The sequence below is a fragment of the Lupinus angustifolius genome, chromosome LG09 (genome assembly GCF_001865875.1).
Source record: "Lupinus angustifolius cultivar Tanjil chromosome LG09, LupAngTanjil_v1.0, whole genome shotgun sequence".
Classification (NCBI taxonomy): domain Eukaryota; kingdom Viridiplantae; phylum Streptophyta; class Magnoliopsida; order Fabales; family Fabaceae; genus Lupinus; species Lupinus angustifolius.
The window spans coordinates 8,239,099-8,251,180 of NC_032017.1; the positions used below are offsets into that span (position 1 = coordinate 8,239,099).

At 39.7% G+C, this 12,082-nt stretch overlaps 2 protein-coding genes across 2 annotated transcripts; both read left to right on the forward strand.

Moving 5' to 3' along the window:
- On the forward strand, window positions 330-7,929 carry LOC109356213. The gene is made up of 5 exons (XM_019599546.1): window positions 330-2,801; window positions 4,375-4,427; window positions 5,166-6,617; window positions 6,748-6,982; window positions 7,096-7,929. The coding sequence occupies exons 1-5, from the start codon at window positions 330-332 to the stop codon at window positions 7,927-7,929; spliced, it is 5,046 nt and encodes a 1,681-aa protein (XP_019455091.1).
- On the forward strand, window positions 8,028-10,751 carry LOC109356214. The gene is made up of 3 exons (XM_019599547.1): window positions 8,028-8,573; window positions 9,184-9,314; window positions 10,571-10,751. The coding sequence occupies exons 1-3, from the start codon at window positions 8,028-8,030 to the stop codon at window positions 10,749-10,751; spliced, it is 858 nt and encodes a 285-aa protein (XP_019455092.1).

Consider the following 12,082-nt stretch of genomic DNA (forward strand, 5'->3'; position numbering starts at 1 on the left):
ATGAGGAGTGGATGGCAAAAATTGAGGAACAATTGAGGACCATCCGCGGGACTGATACTCGTGGGTCTCTAAGAATTGAGGAGTTAGTCCATTCTGTCAATATCGTGATCCCTAAGGATTTCAGGGTACCCGACTTCTCCAAATACGACGGAAGTGGCAACTCACGATTCCATCTAGTAAGTTATGCTACAAAGATGGCCATGTGGTCAAAGGAGGACAGTTTCCTCTTTTGCTTTTTCCACGAGAGTCTGACTGGTCCGACACTGGAGTGGTACTTAGAACTGGACTTGAGTCACATCTCTTGATGGACTGAACTTGCTGATTTATTCATGGATCAATATAAGTTTAATGTGAAATTGGCTCCGACGCGTGAGGAACTTGGGGCAATGCAGAAAAAGAAGATGGATTCCTTTAGAGAGTATGCAATGAGATGGAGGGGTTTGGCGGTACAGGTGCAACCCAAAATGACCATGCCGGAAATGTGCTCGTATTTTATGGGAACCTTAGGGGCCCCTTACATCGGAATAATGGCAGGGGTTGCATACAAAGATTTCCGGGAATTGATGGATGCCGGTGACATGATTGAGATGTTGACAAAGGCAGGAAAGTTATCCGTAGGAGAGGAGGACGGAAACGGTGCTAAAAAGAATGTGTCCTCAAGGAGAAAGGAGAATGAGGTGAATAAGGTACATCAACAACAATGGAGGTCCCAACGCACACCTTATGATCAAACAACAACTTACCAAGTAAACAATGTGCCCCAACCCTATAATTACACTCGCCCACAATACACCAACCAGCCCCGACCATATGTATCCAACCATACCAACCCTCTATACCAACCAAACCGCCACGAGCCGACAAACACACAGGCCCAAACAAATCGCCGTCAAAACACGTTTTTTCCTGACCTACCCCCTTTTCCAAAACTTGCTATATCCAATGCTGAACTTTTCCGCCAACTAGTTGACCGTCACCTATTAGCACCATACCCCGTCCGACCTTTTGAGGGCAACTTTCCTTCTTGGTACGACGTAAACCCCACATGTAGCTATCATATGGATGTGACGGAACACTCCATTGAAGATTGTGAGCAATTCAAAATGGCAGTAAGGAAACTCATGGCCTGCAGGAAGCTAGGGTTTGAGGATGAGACTCGGCCGGATATCAGTAAAAATCTGATCCCGAACCACAATCAAGGGGTAAGTGTTGTCGATGTAGATAAAGCACTAATAAGAAAAGTGTGTGACTTGAGAATGTCAATGCAACACCTCTTTGATGCTTTGAGGAGGATTGGTTATAATATAGTAGCACCAGCCACAAATGTATCTGACGAGAGGGGTCGGGATCCAGAATCTCGTTGTGATTATCATCACGGTCAGGCAGGACACTCTATAGAGGACTGTTGGGGATATAAGGCGAGGGTGCAGGTCTTGTTAAATCTTGGGGTCATTCAAGCGAGAAGGGCTAAGTCGGATGACGAAGAAGTTGATATTGTTGAAAATATCACACTCAGAGTCCCTCTCCTCAAAGATTTAAGCCCTGAGAGGGTGACTCTTAGGGTGAGAAAGCCTCAACCCTTCACCTATGAAAGCACACATACTGTCCCGTGGAGGTATGAGGTTAAGGTTAACACAACAGGGGAAGCCCCTGAGGTTCAAATGTCGAAGGCGTTCATGACTGGTGAAATCACAAGAAGCGGAAGATGTTATGGTCCACCAGAGGGAGAGACTCAAAAATTAGGAAAGAAGGTCGGAGAGAAAGGTGACATGACGGAAAAAGTCACTGAAAGGGAGGAGGAAGAATTTCTAAAGATCATGAGGCAGAGTGAGTATGATATGGTGGAGCAAAAAACTCCTTCTAAGATCTCTTTGTTGGGTTTGGTATTATCCTTAGATTTACACAGGAAGGAGTTATTAAGGGTGCTTAACGAAGCTTACGTTAACCCCGATGTCATGCCTAGCAAGATGGTCAACATGGTAGATCTTGTGAAACATGTTAACATGATAACATTCTTTGTTGAAGAAATGGTGAGGAGGTGGGAGAAAATACACCGTGCACTGCTCATTACTTCCAAATGTCGAGGTCATATTATCGGCAAAATACTGATTGATGGAGGGTCAGCTCTGAACTTCTTACCATTGTCTACTTTGGTGTCTATGGGGATTAGTAGAGATGAAATTGTGCCGACGCAAATGATTGTGCATACCTTCGATGGGAATCAGAGGAGTATATTAGGCGAGGTCGCATTGCCATTGGAAATTGGACCTAGTGTCTTTCAGGTCCTGTTTGTGGTCATGGATGTGGATTCTTCATATACGATGCTGCTAGGAAGACCTTGGATTCATGAAGCAGGAGCCGTGCCATCCACTCTACATCAGGCGGTAAAGTTTGTCATGGACGGAATGGTGATCACGGTACATGTAGAAGAAGAAGTCCTGGTTTCAAAACCGATTTCAGTACCCTATGCGGAGAGTACTAGGGATGACGATGACTTTTTGCATTGTTTTGAAGCAATTGGAACCCATCAGCGTGAAGGGAAGGGGCATGTGCATGACGTAAACCAGGTGGTGACCCGAATCATGTCCACAAAAGGATATGAAGTAGGGAAAGGTTTAGGCATGCATCTACAGGGCACTCCATCGTTCATCTCAGTCTCAGAGAAATTTGATAAGTTTGGGCTAGGGTATGAAGCTTCACAGGAGAATGTGGGCATGGGTGTGAGTCGAAGAAATAAGCATGGAGGGGCGTTGGAGAAGCCGATTCCTCATATTAGTGAAACATTTCCAAGTTCTGTTGAGGTGTGTCGCGCCCCGATTTTCGGTTACGCGACCACTTTGAGTCGCCACTACATTTTATGGTTAAAGATGTAGAAAAATCTTTAAAGCCCAATCATATTGGGCTTTTGGATTGTGATATCCAGGTTCGGGAGTCGATTACGGATCAAGGAAGGTATTAGCACCTCATCCGCCCGTAATTAAACGGTACCCTTGCCAATTGTATGATTTAAATACCCTTGAATTATTTAAATTTAATTTGTTTACAACAAAAATAATTATTTATTTTTATTTTTTAAGTCTGACAATATTACTTTCTCATACGTATTCCTATACGTATTAGGAAATCAAGACGTACGCAGTTCTAATTTTAAAATAGTTTGTTGGTAAAATAATTAACTCCTTAAAAAGGGTGAAGCAACAGAAACCAATGTCCGCACCGCATCCCATTTTAAGGAGGTTTGAAAATAATTATAATATCTTTTTTAAGGCTTTTTATTATTAATTTAAGAATTAATATAGTTTTTAGTTATTTTATTATTACTTTAGGAATTAATCGAGTGAAAAGAAGCATCGTAACGCGACCGTTCAAGGATGATATGAGGACAAGAAATGTTACCATGACCTGCCTCCACCCTTTGATTAATCCTAAAAACGTTAAATTTTTTTGTTACAAATAATATTATGTGAAATTATTTCAAAGTATACCATTCTTATTAATAATAATTTTAAATTGAATCATATTTTGAATTTGTGTAAATGTCAATTTTATTTAATTATAGAGAAAAAACAAACAAAAAAAACATAAAAAATCATTAGCTGCTAAAAATAGGTCATAAAACAACATTTAACAATTATCTAACAAAAGAAATTTTATGATTTTATTTTTAATAATATTAACAACACAATAATAAATAAAAAATAATTATTTTTATTTTTATTTTTTGGTAAACAACTTCTGGAAGATAATAAAAAAATATGATATTTTTTATTTATTAAAAGGTTATAGTTTTAATAATACACATTAATATAAACAATATACAAAAGAAATAAAAAATAAAGAAAACCTGATTTAGTTATAATCCAATGTAGCTAAGGAGTAATAGTGTTGTTTGCGTATCCCTTAATTATTGGCTGAGATTTGCCAAAATCTAAAGGAAGCCAGTGTGCGTCCGTGAGAGGCTGAGAACACGAGATTTACCGTGTGCTTGGCTGTACTGGAATGAGGGCTTGTGAGGGAATGATCAGACGCGGAGGAGTCCACGGGAGTACCGTGGATGACTTACATGTCACACGCGTATACAATGGGAAAAGAGGTGCACAGCGTCTACGGTAGTCACGAATACAGTCAATCAAAACGCTGGAATGTGAGATTGGATTATGTGCGGTCTCGTTCACGCTGGAATCCTAAGAATCACTGACGTGTCGAACGGGGATTGGCTGGACTTGGACCTGTTGACCATAGTGCCACACGGCACGCTTGGACTGGCCAGAAGAAGGGGAACACGACTGCTATAATGCACTCGTATGCACTGAATCCCACCTCCGTGTAGTGTTATTTTTTTTGCAGAGCTTTCTCTCTTTTCTCTGTATGCAGATTTATTTTTTAGCCACCAAAAAACTAACCTTTGCTATTAACTCTATTTATAGGTAAATTTTAACCTAATTTTATCCTAACAAAGTGCTAACAACTCCCTATCTACTACCCCATAATCCCATAATGTTAGGCACCACCAAGTCAGATTTTACTTGGTGTGTATATATATATATTTATTACTTTTTTTTATTAAAATACATTTTAAACTTGATTTTTTTATTAAATTATTTATATATTCGAATTAAATAACAAAAAATAACGAAAATATTTTTTGAATATTCTAAATTATATCTTAAATTTATATTTTTGAAAAAAACTAAAATAAAAATTTATTTTATTGTTTATTTGGAATTTAAAATCTCATTTATTTTATTTATTTGTATAAATTCGGTTTAAATTATAAAAATAAATAAAAAAAATATTTTCAATTATATTTTATTTATTTTATAGTATAAACTCGAAAAAAATAAATAAATAAAATATTTTTAACCTTTTAGGATATTTGAAATATCTCATTTAAATTCAAAATAAACCCTAAAATTCATAAATAAATAAAAAATAATATTTTGAGAAAGTAATTACTTTTAAAACATATTTGGTTTTTTATGGGTCGGGCAAAATTGGGTATTCACAAGGTGATTGCATCAAGTGACTTTAGAGAGCAAAACATTCAACATTTTACCTCATCAATTTCATACAGCACCATTATCACAATTACTTCCTTACTTTCTTCTATGAATTTGTGTTTTTATCTCCCTTTTCGTCTCCCAACATTTAATAAATGAATACAGGTACTTAAATTTTGTAGAAAATTTATCCAGTAATACGGTAGTTGAAAATCCATCAATTAATTCGTCCACGACACCGGGTGATGAACCCATTGATTCAGATGAAGAACATGAGGATGTGGAAGAGTTTTCAAAAATGTTGGAGCATGTCGAAAGGGAGTATGTCGTGAATACTAAAGAAATTGAGTTAATCAACATGGGGACGGAAGAGGATAATAGGGAACTGAAAATGGTAGACAACCCAGAACGCGTTGAAATGATAGATCTGTTCCGTGAGTATATGGATGTGTTTGCTTGGTCTTATAAGGACATGCCAGGGCTGGATCCTTACATAGTGTCACATAAGATTCCCTTATATCCAGGTGCTGAGCCTAAGAAACAAAAGTTGAGAAGGATGCGCCCAGATTTATCATTAAAGGTGAAAGATGAGGTGACAAAACAGTTGGACTCTGGCTTCATAGAAGTATCTAGGGACACAGAATGGGTGGCTAATGTAGTAATGTTACCCAAGAAAGGAGGAAAGCTGATGATGTGCGTAGACTACAGAAATCTTAACAAGGCATGTTTGACAGATGATTTTCCCATACCTCACTTTGATGTTCTGGTCGACAGCGCGGCCCGAAGTCATCGGTTCTCTTTCATTGATGGATATGCAGGGTATCATCAAATTCTGATGGACGACGATGACAAGGAAAAAACTACTTTTATCACCCCGCGAGGGACCTATTGTTACAGGGTTATGTCTTTTGGATTAAAGAATGCAGGGGCAACGTATCAACGTGCTATGGTGGCCCTATTTCATGATATGATGCACAAGGAAGTGGAGGTATATGTCGATGATATCATCGCCAAGTCTAAAAAGGGGGATAGTCACGTCGCAGTCTTACGAAAGTTATTTGAAAGGCTGAGAAAATATCAAATGAAATTAAATCCCGAGAAGTGCACGTTTGGGGCATCCTCGGGGAACATGTTAGGATTTGTCGTCGGTAGGGAAGGCATAAGGGTGGACCCCAAGAAAGTAGAAGCAATACAAGAGATGCCAGCTCCAAAGACTGAGAAGGAAGTGAGAAGTTTTCTGGGCAGGTTGAATTACATTGCAAGATTTATTGCCAACCTAACTAGCACCTGTGAGCCCATGTTTAAGTTGCTGAAGAAGAATCAACCAAGCGAGTGGGATGCGGATTGCCAGGAAGCTTTCAACAAAATAAAAGCTTATTTGGTAAACCCGCCTGTCTTGGCACCACCCACACTGGGCCGACCGTTAGTCTTATATATGACTGTGTTACAAACTTCGATGAGTGCAATGTTAGGGCAATATGGAGAAACGGGTAAGAAGGAGCAAGCCATCTACTATTTGAGCAAGAAGTTTAACGAATGTGAATCTCGATACTTGATGATAGAAAGGACTTGTTGCGCTCTAGTGTGGGCATCCAGAAGGCTTCGGCAATACATGTTGTACTACACTACTTGTATCATCTCCCGAATGGATCCTTTGAGATATATCTTTGAGAGTCCTCACGTTTCTCTGAGAATGGCGAAATGGCAGATGATGTTGTCCGAGTTCGACATTAAATATGTTACTCAGAAGTCTATCAAAGGTGGAGCAATCGCAGATCAATTGGCAGAGCCCTATAGACGGGGATGATGGGTTGTTGAATGAGTTCCCTGATGGCAGAGTATATGGGATAGATGAATTAGAGAAAGACGTTTGGGAGATGTATTTTGATGGAGCAGTTAATATGCATGGGAGCAGTGTTGGGGCAGTAATCATTTCCCCAGTCGGTAAGCAGTACCTAGGGCGGTCAAGCTGGACTTCGAATGTACTAACAATATAGCTGAATATGAAGCATGGATCAATGGACTTCTCTTTGCATACGAACTGAATGTTAATAAGTTGAGGGTATTCGGAGATTCTATGCTTATCATTTATCAGGTCAATGGCGAGTGGCAAACTAAGGATACAAAGCTCATCCCATATCAGAAATATTTATCTTCATTAGCTGAGAACTTTGAAGAAATTTGCTTTTCCCATGTGACTCGAGGCAAGAATCAGTTTGCAGATGCTCTAGCAACTTTGGCCGTAATGACTAAACTGGAAGTACACGCTAGCGTTAGCCCAATTCGAGTGACGGCTCAGGATGAACCTTCTTGTTGTTGTGCTAATCTAGAGGCTGATGGTGAACCTTGGTATCATGATATAAAAAGGTATATCCAATACAGAGAGTATCCAGAGAGTGCCAGTGATGTAAGCAAAAAGACAATTCGCCGCCTGACGGGGACATTTTCCCTAAATGGTGAAGTGTTGTACAAAAGGAGTCATGATGGTACGCTCCTCAGATGCGTTGGTACGAACGAAATTCAACTGATCATAACTGAAATACATGAAGGGGTCTGTGGAACTCATGCAAATGGTCACATGATGGCAAAGAAAATTCTAAGGAGTGGCTACTACTGGACTACTATGGAAGCAGATTGTATGAGTTATGTCAGAAAGTGTCGGAAGTGTCAAGTGTACGCAGATAGAATCAACGCACCACCTTTGCCCTTGCAGAGTATGGTTGCCCCCTGGCCTTTATCCATGTGGGGAATTGATGTAATTGGGCCCATAAATCCCAAAGCTTCCAACGGTCATCGCTTCATTCTGGTGGCAATCGACTACTTCACTAAGTGGGTAGAAGCTGCATCATACAATAGTATCACTCGCAAGGTATCGTCAAGTTCCTCTGAAGAGAGATCATTTGCAGGTATGGGATCCCCGAAAGGATAATCACAGATAATGGCACCAATCTCAACGGTGGCGAAGTGGAGGAATTTTGCAACAAGTTTAAGATCAAGCATCATAATTCGACCCCGTACAGGCCAAAGATGAATGGCGCAGTTGAAGCGGCCAATAAGAACATCAAAAAGATAGTTGCAAAGATGGTGGAGAATTACAAAGATTGGCATGAAAAATTACCCTATGCTTTGCACGCATATCGTACCAACATTCGGTCAAGTACTGGGGCTACCCCGTTCTCACTAGTGTATGGGATGGAAGCTGTCTCTCCAATCGAAGTAGAAATTCCTTCGTTGAGAGTCTTAATGGAAGCAGAACTAGAAGAGTCTGAATGGGTCAAGGCTAGGTATGAACAGTTAAATATGATCGAAGAGAAAAGATTGGCAGCCATCTGTCATGACCAGTTGTACCAGGGAAGGGTGGCAAGAGCTTTCGACAAGAAGGTTTATCCTAGAGAGTTTGAAGCAGGAGACTTGGTGCTCAAAAAGATCCTCCCAAATCAGGAAGATGCTCGTGGGAAATGGGCTCCAAACTATGAAGGTCCTTATATTGTCAAGAATGCATTCTCAGGAGGTGCTCTGGTCTTACAAGACATGGATGGAAATGTTTTAGCCAGACCTGTAAACATAGACGCGGTAAAGAGATTCTATGCCCAGAGAAAAAAAAGAGAAAAGAAAGAAAGAAAAAAAACACGTTAGGTTGAAAACCCGAAAGGGCGGCCTAAGCAAAAATTAGGGTATGAATAAAAGCCTGTTAGGTGGAAAACCCGAAAGGGCAGCCTAAGCTGAAATTAAGGCAAATAAAAAGAAAAAGAAAAGGGGGCATTTTCTCTCGCAAATTTACCACACCAAGGGCAAATAAAGATCCTCCATGCGCTTGTACTCATAGTAGGAACCATAAAAGTTGTGAGCAATATGGGTCGGAAATGTGAGTTCTCTGAGGGATTCTGTTAGTCTAGCATCGTGGGCTAGTTACTCGGTCGTGGCGGAAGGTTGATGGATGGATTAGCAATTACTTTATATTGGGGCAAAAATTTTTGCAAAAATTTTGTAACCTCTAGCATATATGCTCTCAAACCATCCTACATGTAACTTTTTGAATATCAATAGAATAAAGTTCTTTCATCTCCCTATTTACCTTTGTGCATACATGTTTGCTTAGATACGTCTCAAGTCATATAAATATAATACTCGAACCTCATGATCAAATAACTTCTTTGGTAATCTGTTTCATTAAGTGATTCAGGATAAAGAAACTCATCGAAACTTAACCCCAATGGGTATGTCGTTAGAGAAGTGGGTGCTACTTCTGGAAAACAACGGGTCACCCAATGTGGATCCATTAATTTATGAAAAGGAGGAACGAAAGTGTAGCAGGTGTTGATTGGATTAGTTGATGCCTACCGAGATGGCGCTGTGGTTTCACGTCAAACTTTATAATGACAATTAAGTTATTCGCATATGTGTAACTCACTGTGCATACATTATCATCTTTGCATTACTCATATATCATTAGCATCTAAACTATCATATGCATTCACAGCCGAAGTTTTGACCCAAAATATCCTTTTAAGTATTGATTCATGGCCCTTTATTATCTATATGTCACCATGATCCTTTTACACCCCGACCCCTCAGCGGTCGCGTGATTGTGTTTTAGACCTCTTAGTGGTCTCTATGATCCTTTTGCACCCCGACCCCTCAGCGGTCGCATGATTGTGCTTTAACCCCTCAGTGGTCTCTGTATCCTTTTGCACCCCGAACCCTCAACGGTCGCGTGATTGTGCTTTGACCCCTTAGTGGTCTCTATGATCCTTTTGCACCCCGACCCCTCAGCGGTCGCGTGATTGTGCTTTGACCCCTCAGTGGTCTCCTTTATCCTTTTGCACCCCGACCCCTCAGCGGTCGCGTGATTGTGCTTTGACCCCTCAGTGGTCTCTTTATCCTTTCGCATCCTGACCCCTTCAGCGGTCGTGTGATTGTGCTTTGACCCCTCAGTGGTCTCCTTTATCCTTTTGCACCCCGACCCCTCAGCGGTCGCGTGATTATGTCACGACCCCTCAATGGTCTTTATTGGTCAGCATTTTGTTTCGTGGGATCTTTACCCGCTAACCTCGAGCTCATGTTGTATGCTTGAGTTGGAGGCTCTATCCTCCATGTGTTATTTTCCCAGTCAAAATTTGGTTTTCTTATCTTCACTTCCTTCTCATCTTGATAACTTTAGCAATATTCGTCGCTCTTGTTATCTAATGAAAAGTAAGTAAAGAGGGGCAACTGTAAACACCCAATTTTGACCGGGGTGAAAATTGCAAAACAAAAACGGGGGGAAAATTTTGAAATTCAAATGTTGTGGCAACTAGGCTTTGTCCCTAGCCCAACCAGTAACCCTAATCCCCACCCCTATTTAATCCTAACTTAGAAACTACCCTAGTCTAATCTGAAAATTGAGAGAAAGAGGCAAAAGAGGAGAGAGCAAGAATAAGAAAAGAGGAAAGAAGGAGATGATAGAGAAGCAGAACCTTGCCTGCATTACTTCCAAGTGCTCTTCTAGGTACATTTTTATCATTTTTCTCCACTGCCTGTAATACTGCTGTATAAATTTAGTGTTTTGTTGGTGCATTTTCTGTTTGCAGCCGTGAAAGAGGGGTTGGACGGTATCGGCTCCGCCTAAAGCCACCGTCACAGCCCCACCGTAGTAACCGGGGAACCGGACAGCAGCCATGGAGGGCCGCTTGTCTCAGTCGCACCCATAGAGGGCTGGACCGCGCTGTCCAGCGGCGGTCCATGCGGCTGGCTGCATCCGCACCGCCCTGAACGGGCGGTGGTGCGCCGCCGTGGCTTGCTGCCAAGTGGCGGCAGCCGCCACACCTTCCCCTTTTGTCCCTCCTTAAATCCCTAAATTTTAAAAACCCTAAACCCCCAAATTGAATTTTAAAAACCCTAAACCCCAAATTGATTTTAACCCTAAATCCCTAATTTTTAAAAAAACCCTAAAACCCCCAATTTCAATCCCTAATTTCTTATTTTGTTTTATTTTATTTTATGTTTTATTTTTATTTTCGTTTTTTTATTTAATTGTTTTTTTTTTATTTCGTTTTTTTTATTTTATTATTCTGTTTTTATTTATTTATTTAAATTCGTTTTTTTATTTTTATCTATTTATTCATTTGTTATTATAATTTTTTAAAGCAATGTGAGATAATCCACTATAGACCTAGTGTCTTGTCGCGTTACCTTATGTTGTCAATTTATTTCAATTAGTTTTTTAAAGCAATGTGAGATAACCCACTATAGACCTAATGTCTTGTAACGTTACCTTATGTTGTAAATTTATTTCAATTAGTTTTTTTAAACAGATGTGAGGTAACCCACTATAGACCCAGTGTCTTGTCGCGTTACCTTATGTTGTAAATTCATTTTGATTTTTTATAATTTTTAAGAGCAATGTGAAGTAACCTACTACAGACTCAATGTCTTGTCGCGTTACCTTATGTTGTAAATTCATTTTGATTTTTTATAATTTTTAAGAGCAATGTGAAGTAACCTACTACAGACTCAATGTCTTGTCGCGTTACCTTATGTTGTAAATTCATTTTGATTTTTTATAATTTTTAAGAGCAATGTGAAGTAACCTACTACAGACTCAATGTCTTGTCGCGTTACCTTATGTTGTAAATTCATTTTGATTTTTTATAATTTTTAAGAGCAATGTGAAGTAACCTACTACAGACTCAATGTCTTGTCGCGTTACCTTATGTTGTGAATACATTTTTAATATCACTAATAAAACCTATTTTTGCAAGAATTACGTGGCCTTGATTTCTCTATTGCAGCTAGGGATACGTAGGAGCAGTTATTTCTTTTCTTTGTGAGGCACACAAAAAAATAAAAAAAGAAATATTTTCTCTCTCTTTATTTTGTTTAATGATGTGAGGGTAAGATTAAATGTTTTGAATAAATATCCACATAACTGATCTAGGTACCGTTTTTTTACGACGGGCGGTATGAGGTGCCTAACACCTTCCTCATCCGTAACCGACTCCCGAACTCAACTTCTATTTTTGAATGAACCAACTATATTTTCAAAAATCGGTTTTTCATGTTTTCCCTCTAAAAAAACATCGATGGCGACTCCATTGCATTTA